The sequence below is a fragment of the Typopeltis vanoorti genome, chromosome 5, assembly GCF_054136105.1.
Source record: "Typopeltis vanoorti isolate ZY-2024b chromosome 5, IOZ_Tvanoo_1.0, whole genome shotgun sequence".
Taxonomy (NCBI): Eukaryota; Metazoa; Arthropoda; class Arachnida; order Uropygi; family Thelyphonidae; genus Typopeltis; species Typopeltis vanoorti.
This window is the reverse complement of record NC_143553.1, coordinates 109,911,546-109,930,558: the sequence shown is the minus strand read 5'-3', so window position 1 is coordinate 109,930,558 and position 19,013 is coordinate 109,911,546. Positions and strand designations below refer to the sequence as shown.

The window sequence follows — 19,013 nt, the reverse complement described above, 5'->3', positions numbered from 1 at the left end:
GGGGTGCTTAAGATTACCCCTAATAAAAAGTTAATTTAGTAAAAACTTCTTCTCTACTCAGTAATCTTGAATCTGCACGAGTCCTATTTTAATATTCTTTCCAGATCCCTTATTATTTTCAATCAATTAAGTTCACCAATGAAAAGTACGAACAATTCATATAATACAGAGAAGATTTACTAAAACTTACCAGTAACAATAAGTGCTGATCCCTGGGGTGGTCCAGTTTCAAAAGGTGGTTCAGGATATTTATCAGGATCACCGTCGTGTGAACAGATTGGCCTTGGGGTTTTCGTGCTAGTTGGAGCTGGTCTATACCCTGTTCTGCCCATTGACATAGATTGTGATGGGTCCGCTTGATAGTTTGTACATAGAAGACCTATAAAAAATGAAAGTTTCTTTCAGTACAAAAACTCCGAAATAAAAGGGGAAAAAATACATTAAAACAATAATAAAAAAAATGAGTCAGATGGACAAGACAGAAGAAAATGGATTAAATGCATTTTTAAGAAGTTATGAGAGGTCTATAAATCATACCGATGTCAAGACTGGATTTTGATATACATTATTTAAATAAATGGCCCTAGTAAGCGGATACGTTTTTTTCTATTTGCCTAGTCTCGAACTTATATTGTTGACAAACCCTTTAGTCTGAAAAAGCTGCTTTTAATTCATCCTTCTATATTTTTACAAGAAACGATGGGTTGTAGACAACAGAACTAAGAAATAAAAGTTTATTTCAAACTATTTTCTCATAATGATAGATGTCAATTGAGCGCACAAATAATTTAACAGATGGCTTACCGAATCTTAGAACCGCACAGAATGAAAATGTACAAAACTAAAAAAAAATTGAGGGGGGGGGGGAGATGGACTGAGTCCTTGACTCTTTATCCCTTTATCTGATTGAAAAAAAAATCTGTGTGGATGGAGTGTTATTGAGCTAGAAGCTCTAGTCATGGCTAGGTAAGGTAACGGCAATAGCCGAGTCTCTGTTAAAACTTCATTGGCTGCAGCATTGCCATCCGTTACCCTGGATGGATAAAAAAAAATTCAAATGTATATATAAGGTTTGGCTTAAAGGGACTAAGCAAGAATTTCATCTTCCCCGTTATCTGTAGAGGACAGTGTAGGGATAAGGTGTTATTGAGCTATTAAAGCTTTGATCATGGCAGGAGGATAACAGCAATAGCCGAGCCTCGGTTAGAACTTCATTGGCTACAGCATTGCGATCCATTATCCTCCAAGAGTATTAATCACCGCATCTCACGGTCGATTTAATCGTTGATTTTGTTATAATACTCTGAATTTTAAAACATAACTGGTTATTATACATAAATATATTTTACCATTTGATTTTGTGTATCTTTTGTTTTAAAATAATTTCTTAGTATAGTCCTTATCCTTATAAGAACTGGCTTAAAGGGGCGAAGCAAGAATGCTTTTCATATTCCCCGTTATCTGTAGCGGACAGTGTAGGGATAAGGTGTTATTGAGCTATTATTAAAGCTCTGATCATGGCAGGAGGGTAACAGCAATAGCCGAGCCTCAGTTAGAACTTCACTGGCTACAGCATTGCCATCTATTACCCTCCAAGGGTATTGGATTGAATTGATTCATTCAATCCAATACCCTTGGAGGGTAATAGATCCCCACCTCTTATTCCAATTTTTTAGTATGGCATACTAAGAAATTATTTTAAAACAAAAGATACATAAAATTAAATGGTAAAATATATTTATATATAATAACCAGTTAAGTTTTAAGATTCAGAGTATTATAACAAAATTTTAAAAATAATAATATAATTTGCCATTTAATTATATATATATATTTCTAAATAAATTAAAATTAAAATTAAATTGCAAAATATTTCATATTGTGCCATTTATAATAACGTATTATAATAATTTATAATAATTAGTTCCATATGTGAACACCAGGTGTCACGAGAAATTTTCACGGATCTTCCTTGCAATTTAGCCATTGCTATTAGAAAACTGCCTTCTATAGAAGACTACTTTTAATCAAGCGGAGACCATAATTTGGTTAATAAACTAAAAGACGTTGCTACATCGGAGAAAAATAATCAACACGGAATTCAGAGAGATTTCTACTACTGTTGCAAGCGAACCCAATGATTTGCAAGTTTCATCGATAAGAGAATATCCTGCTTGCTAGAAGGGGGTGTTGGGGGGAAAGAAACGAACTAGGGGCACAGATAAATGACAGCTATTGTGCTTAAAATTGAAGTGGTGTTGAAGGATAGTGGGTTTATGTTAACTTTGCTGGGCTTTTTAAAGTCAGCAGTAGCAGTAAGGGAGCGTTCGTTGATGAAATGAGCTATCGCTGCAGCTGGGGTCCCCCAATAAGTAATCTACTAGTAATGTCAGGGTGAGGGATCGGATCCAATAGCGAGAATCTCCGAATAGCTTTCTCTGGGCTGACTGTAATTCTATGTTTGAGTACAAGCAGAAATTTGTTAAACGCAAAAGGAGACTAAAAGTAAGCAGGAGGAGAATAATAAAAACACGTGATTTATGAAAAAAAAAACAGTGTAGTGTCTAGAAAAAAAAGAATTTTATTTAATATTTTAATGGAATGAATTGTCGTATATAATTGAAAATATCAGGACTTATAAGGGAGTTTTTTATGTACTCAAGGGAATACACATCTGTTGATTATCCTATTGAATCATGACAGTACAATGTTAGTCGTTTCATTAACTATATATATATATATATATATATATATATATATACTTTTTAAATATTAATTATAATATACGCTAAGTAAAATTAATAGTCTTAAAAAGTTTTATAAATTCAAAGTTTAGTTAGAATTTAAAAGTACACTCTTTATTTTTATATATAAATAATATATATAAGAACTAATTTATGTTATGTAAGCTAACATTATCTTATTTAGAAAATATTTGCAAAATAATTTATTTGCCTATGTAAGTATTTTCGGTTTTCTAATATTATCTTATTAGAAAAATCTAATTCTTCAACTGTGAAAATATAAAAAATTCAGTATCCAATCCAGACTGAACGCCTTTATCCCGTCCCTATTTACCTTGCTTTCTGCAAAATTCAGACTCCTGAAAACTTTTAACACCGTAAATACTAATGAATTTTAAGTCAAACTAAACCGAACACTGTGGATCACCTATAAGAAAAATGAGCATAAATCTAATTAATGTTTACAAGCTTTCATTTGGAAAATTAGCACTAAAATATTCTTCTATGTTTAAGCATAGTGAATGACTTCTTTCTTTGCGAAGTCATATTAGTCTTCTGCTGAGCTAAATAGACACATTAGCAACGTGATACAAATGAACAAGAGATAAATAATGCCTCCTTCTCTTTTTTGCTTCCGACTTTCTCATTATTACTATTTGCATTCACGAATCCTATACTCGTCATCCCAAATAATTAGTTCTCCAGTTCTTTATTCTCCTTTGTGAAGCCGATTGCCCCCAACGAACAAGGCAAGGAATTAATGTTAGCCTCCACGCAAGTAATAACTAAAAAGGTTTCTCATTCAGTCTCTTTCAATAGGAAGACTACATATTGCTGCCAAGGATCGCAGAATGATTGCACAAACATACTTTGTTGACTTGTTGATGAATGCAAGGTATGTTATCAATATCTGTGTAGATAGTCTATTGCGAACGTTAATTGAATCACAGACAAAAGAGAGGAGTACTGGAAATACAGAGCAATATAGACGACAAAGAGGCAAAAGTACACAAATTCAGTCAATATTAGATACATCAGAAGGAATACATCCTAGACGAAAATGTCGTCTCTGTATACATAATTTCCGAAGTCGTTGCAAATATATATTTTGATATTTTAAATCTAATCACGATAGTGCAACGTTAAAAGTAGTCCAATTATTATAGTTGAATATGATTTACATTGAAATTATCCTAAGTTAAATCACATTTCTCTGATTGTACATTTCAACAATGGAATTCTACTATTTTGTTTAAATTTTCAATTGTTGACGCTTCAGTAGTACTCTACATCTTCATTGTCGAAAAGACAGACAATACGTATTGCTATTAAAAAAACAATACTGAAAATTAAATTGTAAATGAAACAAATATATAATCATTTTTATGAATTCCTAATTGCAATTATATCAACAATTATTTTTCAGTCATTTTATAGACTAAAATTTAAATACACTACTCCAAAGCTATATCTATTAAGGGAGACGTTTGAAATCTGCCTGATAACTAGATGATATTTTGAACAAAAAAAGTATTACTAAAATTAATGGCCAAACTTCATTATTCAATGCTAGGATCGTTAATGTCTCGTAGCAAGCTCTGTTTAATTTGCAAATATTTCACATTGGTATGCCTTACTACCTTATAATTTAAGAGAGCTAGCTATTAGACTCAAAAACATTAGAAGAGGCAATTGATACACCAGAATGGTTTTTCTGTGTCTGGCCATGCAATTGGACTGTCTGGTTCTGGTAGTTCGTTTTAAAAGACATCGTCTGACTTCTCACAATGGCATTATTAGAGTAGCATCAAATGGAATCTCCCCCCCCTATTACCTGCCCTTTTTCCTTTGGGAATAATCATCATTTGCAATATTTGTGATTTACTTCACGTTTCTATCCATTCTAGTTGCATGGTTTTTTAATGGAAAATATAAAGTGCCGTGAGATTTCAAAGGATCCACTTAACATTAGTGGTAGAAAAGTTGAAACAGCAAAATCTAAAACGGAAGGGATAAAAATGACGCAATTTATAGAACTCATTCATAGAATTATTGATAGACACCAGTAGAATTATTTATAGAGACAATCGTCCTTAATGCTAGTAATATAAACCGTAGAATTATTTACAGACGTTAATGGAATTATTCAGAGAAAGTAGGAGAATTGTTCATATAGAATATTGGCATTATTCCTTACAGTTAGGGAGCGATAGATTTCTTTGTGGCATCGAGATTACTTACATCGAGATGCTAGAATGGAATTAAAAATACCGTCGAAGTGTTCGACTCTAGTTTTCGACTGGGAAAAACTTTTTTTTTCCGCTGGCTCCTTAGATATTTCAATTAAAGCGCAGGAAAGTACGGTTTTCCTCTCGGAAAATCCGATTTGAACCTCCTAAATCAGAAATATCAGAAATATATTACATCACTCAATATTTGTAGTTAGGACTGGAAACACGAGATAGCGGTAGTTATCTACTATACTCTCATTACCTGAATATCTCATCACCCGCAGAAGTGAACTCAGCTACCAAAGACAACAAAGACCGTAGACTGGATGCTCACCGATTTCCAATAAGTATAACGAGATTTCGTCCACTCCTTTCAGGGAATTAAAAGAGGTGATTTATTTTATTCAACTGATATTCATACAACTATTTTTAGAAAATTGTAAATTTTCATAAATTAATTCAGTATAATTAATTTATGTTTTACTAATTTAGTATAATTAATTGAATAGAGAGAATCATTCTGTTCTGTTTTCTCTAAAAGCTCAGACATATTAAATAAATATGATTAGTATGAAGCTTTATTTTGATGGCATTCATACACCTCTGTAGTTTTTTTTTGTTTGTTTGTTTTAATTTTATTTTTATTTTTATTTTTTTTAGCTATGGACCGAAATAATTGTTGGTAACTGTCCATAAAGTGAATGGAACTTAAAGTCAGACTTTTATTACACGCTAACGTTCGCATTTGAGAATTCAACTGCCAAGTTCTCCGAGGTTCGTCCCAAGGGACGTGCTAGTTATACGAGACACTATAATCTAATAACGGATATGTCTGCGGTCTTAAATTTTAAATGTTTATGTTTTTAAGACACAAAAAATTTAAAAAGTGTTAGTCTTTTTAAAGCTTATAGCGACATTCTACTCGTATCTAGAATATCGCTAGATATAAAAGGATAACAGAGCTTCCATACTTGAATCAGTTTTCACGAAGTTCTTTGATTGGATCCATTCTAGAATGTGAAGAACTTTTATCGATGTTTTTAGTCGAAGGTGAGTTAACCCGTCTCATAAGGAGTGGCTAGGAGTTTTTTACCTCCTAGCCACTCTTTATGAGACGGGGGTATAAACGCCAGTTATTCGTCCGACAATCATACAAACCAACTAGGAGGCTATACGCAAATTACACACATGAATATACATTTAGACTAACCACCTTATCCTAAAAGTATGATTATGATCGGCTTGTTATGAGCCTAGCCTTAAAAGCCCCTGTGAGTACTGCAGAGTATTGTTGCTGTAAGTCAGCAAAATATTACTTCGTCAACTTATAGCTAAGGATGAAAATTTGTTACGTCTTTTATTTACAATTGGCCTAACAATGTAGAAAAAAAAGTCGTACTACTCTCCTAAATTAATATAAAACAGAACAAAATGTAACTATAGCACGCAAGAATAGTGTTACTTTATGTTATTTATTTAATTATTATTTTTAAAAAAAATTTTTTTTAAATTTTTATTTTTATTTTTTGCAAAATTCATGGCAATAAGCCTTCATAACCTTATAAATTTATTGAATTATTCACAAGTACACACATAGTTAATGTAATTACAAAATTATTTACTTCTAAAATTGATGAATTATTATTCTACAATATTTTGACATTTCTTCAAATGTCAAAAACCGAAGAGACAATATTTTTTTTCCTCTAAACAAAACGAAATTGAAATAGAAAACAAGTTATCTTTAAGTATAAAAAAAAAAAGAAAGAAAGAAAGAAGGCCGCCAGTAGATAGTAAACGAATTCACTTTTCTCCACTCTTCCCTCAGTGAGGGGAAAAAAAATTTCCGACATTGGCCAACATCAGAGCCAGTTCCAGATGTCACAATCCCAAACCACCAACACTATTTCTTCTCTTTGTTATTCTTTCTTTTTCTCCGTTTTTTTTTTTTTTTTTCTATTTCATCCCAGATCAATTTTCTTACCACGGAGAAGCGCACGAAAATATCAAAACAGTGTCAACAATCTGCACTCTTCCTTTCAATGAAGTGGATATTCCCCACAGACCGACCACCAACCTGATAGAAAGTGGACAAACTTTTACCTTCAGTACTCCCCTTGGGAGATACGTTCCGAGCGCGATCTACTATTAAGCCCCTGCGAAGCGTACTGCTAAGTTAGTCTTTCGACCCCAAAGTGTTTCAAGGTTGGATGAAATATTTAGTCCGCTTAGTGCTGCTTTGGATGACGCCACAAACACAAGAAGCATTTAGCCCTGCGGAGTAGGAAAAACTCTTCGGCCGAGGAACTGGAATTTCATTTCGGTTTGTGATCAGGCGTTGGAAACGCACCGCAAACAGAACAAGGAACTGCAATTCGCGGGTGTATGTGCACACAACATGGTTCCAATCAACGAAGATGTTTGGAAGGCTACTTTAGGGACATTTGACACAAAACACAGCTGACAACAAAACGAATTCCACTTCGTATTCCCGATAATGTGAGCATTGTCTTTAACCGCTCTGTTTTTTTTTTTTTTTTTTTTTTTTTTTTCATCTTCAAGTTTACTTTTCTCACTTGAGAATGCTCCGTTGTGTGCGCCCTTACGAACATTGTTGATTTCGGCAAATTTGGGTACAATATATAGCTTTTGGGGCATAAAGTACGATTTAAGAAGGCGCGCACGCACACAAATAGGAATTATTAGGTTAGATATTAACTAGGTCTCGAATTCAATAGACTCGATCCCAGCCTAATAATTGATAAACATGGGATGGGCTGAAAATGGGAATTTTTTTTTTTCGATTATAAACTCTCTGATGGTGAAAGATTTGTTTCCTATGAGAAATTATACTTTTATTTTAATAAATATCAGACTAGTGTGAGAGAATGCTCAAATGACAGGGTTATTGATAGAATCAGTTGTCATGGTAATGATAAAAAAGCGACAACTATTACTGAAAGTTAATTCGAGAGACTGTTAGATGACAACGGACTGAGTACTGTTTGCGGAGTTACTGGATTTTTCACAATTAATGTGAAGTCAAAAAAAAAAAAGAATGTTTACATCTTTCAATCGTGTGTTCATAGGCCGGTTTTTCTGTCTCCCTAGGGACATATCTGTATTTACAGAACAAAACACTGCCTGTGTGAGTAAAACCGGAATCATACGCTGTGTGATTCCGGATTGAAAAGACGTTGTAAATTCCTTGAATCCTAGATCGGATTCGAACCTAGGTCTTTCTAGACAAAAGACTCGTTCGTTCTTTCGTCTGCATCTGATATTTTTCAACTTGTATCGGAATTAATATTTTCATATTTTCTTCATAATATTCCCCAACATGTACAGTGATATTATAAGTTTCTTCGCATTTTTTTATTTAAACATTCGTGAATTACAACTTGCATTCTATACATGTTAGATTCGATTTATGTCCAGAATACAAATTGTTTCTGTGCCACACCTAAAACTAGTTCGAGTCATCTTCATACAAAACCTTTGTCCAGGACTATACTAACAATATGTTTAGCACATGAAGTCAAATTTTACTAATGCATGATCGAAAAAATCAGTACACTTTTCGTCATATTTTAGGTAGCTAAGTTTTTCTGGTATAGTTCTTCGAATTTTTCTCTCCGCTATCCCTTTCTGAAATGTCTTGCAAGCAATGTTTCGAGGGTAATGACCAGGAAAGGAGTATTTTTCTTGAAAAAGATGCCCGATCGTTCTGCCGCAGCTGTGGGGCTATTGCTGACCACTCTTCCATTCGCATGGATCTGCTAACATCTTAGAGAGAGAAAGAGTGAGAGGCAAGACAGGCAGAAAAGGAAATAGTGGGATATTACTAGAGATACGGGGATACGGGAAGAGAGATAGAAGCATAAGCAAAGTGAATGGAAAGATAAAAATGATAGCGGAAAGAGAAGTAAAAAATCAAACACACACTCACACAGAGAAAAAAATAAAATACTGTTATTTAAAATTTTATTTATAAATTTATTTTAAATGCAGACTATACGAAATAACCCATCAAGGTGCATATCCTTACAGCGTTGTTTAGTGATATATCTTTATATGCATATCAGCCGCTTAATGGGCCCTTGTTTCATGTAAATTCCACTATACAAACCGCATAATCACAAAAGGGAAAAAATGTTTCATTAGCCTCAAAATCTCTACAAGTTTCATATACATTTTAGTATACTTTGCGACAGTTACAATCCAATGAGAAAAATGACACAAAGCACTGATGTTTACAATATTCAATTAACTCTAATGAAAATCAGCGATTAGAAATGGTAATTATAATTAGAAAGAGAATACATGACATCAGTTTAGTAGCATTACATTTATAGATCATTGAATGAAATGAACAGACTTTTATATCTTCATCCCGGTACTGACCCCAGTTTAGACATTGCTTCCTTAACTACAGAAGCATAGGATAGTTAAACTCTTAGAATTAATACACGTGTTAATTTCCGACAGTAAACAAACCTGACATTAATAAGCGATCTAACATTGTGTCGCCATCTATTACTTGCTCCGAAGCTTCTATAAATAAAGTCTATTTTTATCCAAAGTCCAATAGCTAATGAAGCTATAGAACCCTATCATTGAGCTACTTATGCATTGAAAATGGAAGAACTTCAACTATTCTTATGCTTTTCTATTTGAAAAAAAAAAGAAAAGAAAAAGAAAATATTGACATTTTTATGATATCCCTCGACCTCTCCGAACACCTGTATATATTAAAGAAGTTAGTGCCCGGAATAGACAAGTGAAATCAAATTTTCGAAGACAGCGTCATTGAGAGTTGAAAATATTCGGTGCCGCATCCGAAGGAGATGCGTCTGACTTTATTCTCTTTGAGGATAAATATGGAAATTCCATTCTTCATGTCTTCCATTTGAACTCTTCCCCCCCCCCCACTGGCAGGTTGTAAGAAAGAAAGCTACTTATGAATTTTGTCACGCCGTTTTGACTTCTTTCGTGATCATGCAAACATCAGCAGACTTTGAATGAATGTGAAAATACCTTTTCACAGCAGAAGTGTGCCTTGTCTTTACTTTATAGCAAAACACCTTTCGGAAGATTCACTCGAATTAAATAGCAATAGTAGTATTTTTCTTTCTGTTCGTCCATCTCTATTTCGCTCTTTCTCTACCATTTCTTATTTGTTTTTCCTCTTTAGCTTTCTTATCGGATTTTTTTATAGAGTGATAGGGTCTTTGTTCTTTCCTTTCCCGATATAGTTTGTCTATCATGGGTTACTATTGTTTTAAAAATGTTTTCGTACGAATTTACTTGAACAGGAAAAATTATGATAGTTCTGAGAATGACTCACAAATAATGTTTTTATTTTTATCCTCAACCCAGGAGGCAATTTATATTTTTTATTCGTATACGTAGAAACTGTATGGTAGTTGGTCGGTTGATCGAGGGCGCGTTTCAGGCCTTCAAATGTTTTGACTTCTCACCTGGGTTAAGAACTAATGTTATCCTAAGAAGTTGTTAAGTGCTGATATCCACATAGCTCACTTGAAGTCGAGAACTACATATAAAACTACCTCATTGCTATACCCGACAATTTGAATAGAAACTAGACCTCATTCAAGTACAGTGGTATCTCGCTAATCCGAACCAATAAAAACCGTGCTCGTTCGGATTAGCGAAAAGTTCGGATTAGTGAATTTTCCTAAAGAGACAACAATAACTAGAGTTTAAGACAAAAATAATCAGGTTCTAATGTTACATCAATTTAATTATGTAAATAAATGAAGTAACTGATAGAAAAAAAACTGTAATGTAAAACTTAAAAAATAATACCGTACACAAGTTTATTTTAATAAAAATTTAGTTTGTATGTACCTGTATTGTTGAGGAGTCTGATTTAATAAAATTGAATACTTCAATACATTACTTAATTTGCGTAAAAATACCACTTTCTTGTAAACAACACAAAGAGGGTATCCCGGAAAAAAAAGTTTCGCAAAATAACAAAAAAATTTATTTCTTTGTAAAAAAAGTCACTGATTTTCTTTTGCTTCTTGGAAGCTAAACTTTTTTTTCGAATGCTTCTTCTCGTAGTTGCATTAGCAATAAAATTTTGTGGAATAGCGTATCATTCAGCTTAGCCCATTCTATACGCATATTAAAACTGTCATCTGCCTCTTCATGTTTTACTTTTATTCTTCAAGTCCCTTATCGTCAGCATCGTCTTCTAATTCATTCTGTGGATCATATTGATATTTATAATTTCAGCGTCGGATTTGATTTCGAATTCACTTTTGGTTCTACCTGTAATCCATTCCGTAACATCTGGTTGTGAAATTTCAACATTTGAATTTATATTTTTAAACTAAATTATGCACGTTTTGAATTTCATCTTTTTGTGTATCACCGTAGTTATCTTGGCAAATTCTAGAAGGCCACAGTTTTTTTCCATGACGCTCGAATTGCCTCAGGTTCGACGGCTTCCCAAGCAGCAGCAACTGAGAATGCTACATCCTTAATTATTAATAGTACACGAAATAATATTACGTAATAAATAAAACTTTTTTTTTCTTTCAAACCGCAATTCGGATTACTGGAGGATTCGGACTAAAGAGGTTCGGATTAGCGAGATACCACTGTAATACAAACGTATTAGACATTTTTTTCAGAATTCATTTCGGCTATTTATTTAAATCTAAACTTAATCATATATAAACTATTCTGGCGCTGGCCCCGGTTGGCCGAGTGGTTAGTATATCAATTCAACAGACTATTGAACAGTGTGTCGAATGGATCCCTCCCTAGGCGGGGATTTTTGTAATTGTCTTTAAATTCGAAATGAAATTCATCTCAAGTGAGACCACCTTTCGACTTATTATATGTTTGGGCAGCTTTTCCAGGCTATGTAAAAAAATAAATAAAAATACCAATATATATAGAATTAATAATAAATTGGAAAAAATCCTTAGCTTAGCCACTGTACGCTTGTATTATAGGATTAGAAAATCTTTCGTGAGTCGGAGTTATATAAAATATATCTACTTGTTATTACAATGTATTAGCGTTATAAGGGGAAAATTGATTTGTTGTTGTTGTGGATGGATACTTCAAGGATAATACAACGCGTATTTAGTAAATTAAAAATCAGAACTATAACCTGCTTCTGTAAAAAAATTAGTAAGGCGATAAAAAAGGTTGAATACACTATTTTAACATTATTTCGGAAATCTAATCGAGTCTTACTAATGACAATTTATGTACATTGCAGTGCCCTCTATGAACTTTTCTTGCATTTCAACATAACAATATATAGAAGGTATGGAAAAATAAATTCGACAAATATATTGAATTCACTAAAACAACACTGAAATCGCTATAATACAAAAACTTAGCACACCATCAGATACCTAATGTTGAATATTGTAGAGAGAGAGAGAGAGAAAGAGAGAGAGAATACAGTATTTCTTCCGTCCTAATTGCGCCATATAATAATGTTAAGAGCTATCATTGTTTTCATATTTAATTCCAAAACAGATAAAGAGGCTTTGAAATACCAGTTCTCTACTAGGTATCCCAAATAGGAAATGATTCTTTAACTAACCATCTGGTATATATATCTTTCTCTCTCTCAGTCTACTAAGGAATAATTATTAATTTCATTTTTATGCTAGTACAAAAAGATGTTTTTCTAATTTATTTAAGGATCTGTGCTTGACATTTTAAATGAGTTTTTTAAAAATAATTCATTTAAGATAGTGCAGGTGTAAAATGCCTAAAATGTTTTGGTAGATTAGAAGTACGTAAATAAAACTAGAAAAGTAATTAAATGCTGACCCATTAAAATTATGGAATTTACAAAAAAAAACAATTAAAATATTTCAGTTGGACACAATTTAAATTGAAAAAAGGAAACTTAGAAGAGCTAACGCAATTAAGAAAAAAAAGAAAAAGAAATTCTTTCGGTAATTACAGATAAGTAAGCGTCTCTGATAATCAAGAAACCACATGATAAATATAACTGCGATGTCTTCTATCATTTACTGTTATCTCTATTATTATTATTCTCTTACTTTTATATTAATTCAAAGTTTGCTTATGCTATTTAAGTCTACTTAACAGCATATGTGAATTAATAAAAGAATCACAAAGTTCGCAACGCATGCGTAGTTAGTTCAACTTCAGTCAGATGTGTGTCGGAATTCAGAAGACGAAAAAGAGGAATCCTGCACGTTACATTAAATTTATATGTCGACAACACAATAAAATATGTATGCAATTTTAAAGGTGCTTGTCTCCACTTAAAGTCAGTTATGTGTTTAAATATTTGAAATTTAGTCACATGAAATAATTATTTAATTCCAGACATACACTTTCACAGTGATATGTGAAATTAACTGAAATCAATGAACTGAAAATAATTAGTGGGTTATTTTTATATTTATAATTATATGGTGTATTAATATTTTTAAATAACTTTGGATTTTAGAGAAAATATAAAAATAATTTATATAAGAATTCAAGACTATATAAAAGTATCTATTTTTATTTTTACTCATATTAAAATAACAAATAAAATCAAAGATCCGTGAAGATTAATATGATTTTACTTGCAAACCAATAAAATCATCATACAGTACTAGACGTGCGTATTTGATGCTATTGAAAAGTGCAAAATGGGAGCAGTCAAAACCTTGCCAGTTGATATCAATACATGGCGCATCAAACATTTTATCTTTTTTAGCAGGTCAGTAAAGTATTTCAAAATATTGCCGTACTCTTTCGGACTGGTAGACAAAGAAAAATTAAGTTAACAAATTTGCTCGTCCATTAACTTCATTTTTCAAACTTGCTAAAATATTTCCATGTATAACCCAGACGAACTAAAGGGAAAAAAAAACTTCCTTCCAAGCATTCTGCTGCAATTTATCGTTATCCATATTTTTTGGCTTTACATCCTATAATAAATTTCAGCTGCTGTATCTGGAAAGAGGAAACAATAGCAGTAAGCATAAAACACGCCACCTGTTGGCAAGTAGATGCTCCGAATATCCCTGAACAGCTATTTATAACAACCACAAGAACTTTAAGTTGCCCATCTTCCAGTCTACGAATAGATAAACGCTCAGTAAAGCCGCATATATCTTTCTATAAACAAGCTGTGTAGTGCTGGCAATGAATGAAGGTGACTCACCTATACATCATCACAGAGGAAAGAAATAGCGGTCTCATGTACTGCCTATCAAGAGAGATAAGGATGGCTTATCCGCTATCAAAAAGTGCACGCAGGGGAGGGATGACTGGGTCGCCTCCATATGGACCTATTTTTAAAGTTGACTACGGTCCCATGCGACATACACATGCATGCGATAGATTTCAACTTAAACACGCTACTGGAAGAACGTCACTTTACACTTGCGCAACTTATGGAAGCGGCGATAGTCGGCATTAGCGTTACCAACACACTCTTCTTTATTTCTCCTTGGGATTCCGTTTTTTTTTTCGCTGATTTTTTATTCATATTATAAAGATCACACTTTTTTTGAATACTTCAATCGTCCTCGTTTCTTAGTTGTTTGCTATTTTTGCTTGGAATGACTTCATCACCTGGTGCATGCATTTGATGGAAATTTAGTATTTGATCGTTGCCGTAGGGGGAAAAGTAAGCAAACACAGTAAACTGGCAATGATAAACGTTAAAATTCCGGAATATGACTGACTTATTTTTGTTAAATAAAACTGTTCATTTATAGAAACGAACAATGACACAATCATTCAGTTCGTAATACTTTCTCTCTGTTTTTCTCTCTTTTATATCTTCTTTCAAATTTGCTTTTTGAAACGTTTATTATTTTATATTTTACGATCTCTCTCTCTCTCTCTCTCTCTCTCGCGGTTATTCGTTCATTTTATATTGAATAAAGCTACTCATATGTAATAAAATAGAATTAAGCAAACTCAGTAATAAAAAAACTGAAGTTTCTATTACAATTCTGAAAGGTTCTTGACCGTTATCGGATATTTCAGCCATTAAATTGAATTTATATTATTTTTTCTACGGTAGCGATAACACCAATTATTTATCTGCCATCAGAAAGATATTATTAAAGTTCTGTGTTTTTCTTTTTTCTTTTTTGATTTTTTTTTTTTTTTGGTTTCTTTATATACTATAAAATTATGTTCTAAAATTACTTTGCTTCGACCCCTTTTCAAATTCAAGGACTCTGCTTTGTACACTTCAGAAGAAATCTCGGAACATTTCAAGAAAGAGAATCTTCTCATCTTGTGTTAAAAGATTGACTAGCAGCTGTGATTGTTACAGGAACTGGTGTTGATATCGCAACAAAGAGAAAATAATCACCTTACAGCTGCACTTTGTTTGGATAGCAGCTTGAAATAATAAAAGTAGCCATCAATGAGAAATGCGTTACTAAATACTGCGTTGTAAGGACTCAAATAATAAACGTAATGGGCGGAGATTGTGAATTTTGAAGAATATAATAAATAAATATATATATATATATATATATATATATATATATATATATATATATATATAACCTATATAGACAAGAAAGGTAATTGACAGTGACTTCAACATAATACAATAAAGTGTTTAATATAATATAATATAATATAATATAATATAATATAATATAATATAATATAATATAATATAACATAATAAGAAAATATCCAAGATCGGCTAAAGATAAGTGTTTTACTAATAAATAGTATATTTATTAGTAAAATATTATTAAGTATGAAAAATATATAAAGTAAGTGCTTGATTGCCTTTTCCTCTCCTGATTTTAATTGTTTAAAAGGAAATGATAAATTTCCTTATTATATAAATTTCCTTATAGGGATAAACGTAGATCATTAGTTCACAACCGGTGGTATGCGTATCTACCCGGGGGTACGTGCTAGGTCGTTCAGGGGTTACACAAAAAATAATCACTAATTGCGGAAAAACGAGTAAAGCAAACAAAATGCAAAACATTAGTTATGGAACAATAAATGTAAAGTTTGAATCACTGCTAATGGGGACACTTCAAAACTAGCTCACAGCGAATGATGATTGGTGAGGATGTGGCTATGAACCCCCCCCCCCCCCACCAACCACTCTTCTACCAATCATTACGCACAGTTCATGCGTGACTTTTGTCACCCATCCTCCTTTCATAATCGCCTGTTACTAAGAAATTACCTGTGCGATAACGAACCTTCCATTTGCGACGTTTCTAGAACTTCTCTAAAAATATAAATACATCCGTAGCCAGGGTTAAAAAGGTTATTGTTTCAATATTTAACATAAAGTTATACTTATTTCTGTGTTAAGAATATTGCAAAATTGTGTGGTTTGTACTTTTAGTGTAGTAATTTTCCTTTCCCAACTCATTGCCTCATTTCCACTATTTTACGTTAAGATCGGCACTGAACAAAAGTGCTTCGTGTTTAAAAACAAGGGGTACAATTTATAGAAATGGGTTTTCAGAGTCATTTATAGAAATGACTCAGAAAGCAACATAACCACAATCAAAATCTATTTCATTCTCTTCAGAAGTGCAATAGTAGAAATACCTTCTTCAAGTGCAACTTACTCTCATTGCATCGTTGATCGAGGGTAGAAACTTGAATAAAATATGCTACAAAACAAAAGGATTTTTTGACTTTTACCTTGATCGATCATCAAGTTAACATCTTGGGTGTCATAAATCGAATTACAAAAGAGTAACGTAAACACAACAAATGAAGCCTTCCAATAAATAAAGACACACATATTATTAAAAACAATAACCATTGAAACTTTTCCTTTATTAATAATAAATAAACAATAATGGATGATAAAAATAACATTGCAAATTCTTAATTAGAATACTGATACAATGATGAGGTCATTAAATGAAGTATTTATTCTAAAGATCTTTGGGATCTCTAAACAACACGATAAAAGTTTTAAACCGTTTAAGAAGACAATTATTTGAACACCAAGATCAATAAAGTCAATAGATATAAATACAAGCCCATATCCTCCACGCAAACATTAAGTTGGGAATGCAGTTTATCTTTTTTCTCTTTTACTATTTTCTAGGTCTGTCATTACTCTTTGTGAGCACACAATCGAAGTTAATCGAAGTTAAATCGAAGTCTCCGACACAGTCCAAGTATTATCCCGCTTGGAAAGACGATGATAAGTAAGTTTTTCATACATTCTTCGTATTTTCTTGAGAAATTATTACTTGCCTGCGGAAGGGAAAACGAGTGGGAGACACCATGATGGGGAAGGAATGGAAATCAATGCAGTGAAGCCCAAAAGCGGAAGAGATGTGCAGATACATTCACTTTACACCCGAGAGTGGCACAAGCAAATGAAAAATGGAGAAAAATGTTAAGAGAAATTCAAGAAAAAAAAGAGGAGAGAGAGAGAGAGAGAGAGAGAGAGAGAGAAAGTCCTTGTTTACTGCAGATGGATGGATGAGATGATTATATATATGCATTCGGGATAAGACAGACGCGTGGTATAATAAAAGACAGACACAGAAAATGAGTTGAAGGAACAATTCCTTAGTTCCGTATAACTAAAACTAAAAACTCTATAATCCGGAATATATGTAATAAAGTGAAAATGGAATTTGGTTTTGTTTGTTTCGCGTTAAGTCGTTTTCAACTTCAATGAGCATTCTTCATCCACATTACCATCTAGAAGTTTGCTAGTTCGTTTTAAATCAGTTAGAAAGCAGACTCCAGTAATGCTATGATTAATTTCATATTAAACAGAGAATCTAATAGGTCGAACGCTAAAGTGTTCTTTCAAATAATAAATTGAAATACTACATTGCAAAACACTTCGGTGCGATTTAAGAAGAGTTTCTGTTGAGATGACCCAAACTTGTCAAACACATTAATGTAAGATACCGGAACACAGAAATGCAAGACTTCTCGAAAATGTTGGCAGCAATAAGGCGGAAGGGAGATTACATTGAAGCCTATAACTGCATTGTCCTATTGTGGAACATAAACAAATGAAACAACGTAAAGTGTTCAAAAACAGTTCAAGTAGCTGAACTCATATTAATCATTGAAATGTACTAAGTCAGTGGTGGCGAAACTTTTTATGTGCGTGCGCCAAAAATTTACTAATCAAATTGCTGACATGCCGGGGAGTTTTTAATAGGGGAAAAATTAATTAAAAAATTAATCTAACATAATTTATTTATTTATTTATTTATAATAATATATACAGGGTGTCCCAAAATTCACGCAAGAAGTAATTTTGATAGAAAACACAGGTTTTTAATTAAAAATTGTAATTTCTTATTGATTCATAAAGTATACAGTATAGGGTTATGCATGGAATAGCATAGCGGATAAATGGCCTCCATGGCTTTGCTGGCACATGCGCACTCTTTTGTCGAAATTTTCCATGACCATTTTGCATAAATATGGCTGAATTTCGTTGATACAGCGCTCAATTTCCTCCTTCAAGAGGCGTGGGTGGTCGTGGGCTTGTTGGCATAAACCTTAGACTTCAAAAAACCCCAAAGAAAAAAGTCCAACGGCGTTAAGTCACATGATCTGGGCGGCCAATTCTGATCACCAAAACGGGAAATTACACGACCAGGAAATGACTCATGCAGTAATTGAATTGTTTCTCGGGCTTTATGGCATGTGGCACCGTCTTGTTGAAGCCACATGTCGTCCACATCCATATCTTGCAATTTAGGCACAAAAAACTGGATTATCATGGAGCGATAGCGAGCACCATTAACTGTTATTGCCTTACCAGCCGCATTTTCGAAGAAGAATGGACCGATGATGCCTCCAGCCCAAAATCCGCACCAAACAGTGACACGTTGTGGATGCATTTGTTTCTCAACAATCACTCGTGGATTTTCTGAACCCCAAACGAAGGGGGTTCAGAAAATCCACGAGTCGATTAATGAAGCCATAAAGATGAAAATGAGCCTCATCGCTGAAGATGATTTTGTTCGAAAAATAAGCATCCACTTGTTGTTGTTCCATAATCCATTCAACGAACTCT

General features: G+C 33.0%; 1 protein-coding gene across 1 annotated transcript in view; it reads right to left on the bottom strand.

Moving 5' to 3' along the window:
- LOC150106716 (teneurin-m-like) overlaps positions 1–19,013 on the bottom strand; it is a 148,237-nt gene that overhangs the window by 109,385 nt on the left and 19,839 nt on the right. The window contains exon 2 of the mRNA XM_090393459.1: positions 191–379. Coding sequence (XP_090249585.1) covers positions 191–379 — 189 coding nt within the window. The remainder of the gene's footprint in view (positions 1–190; positions 380–19,013) is intronic.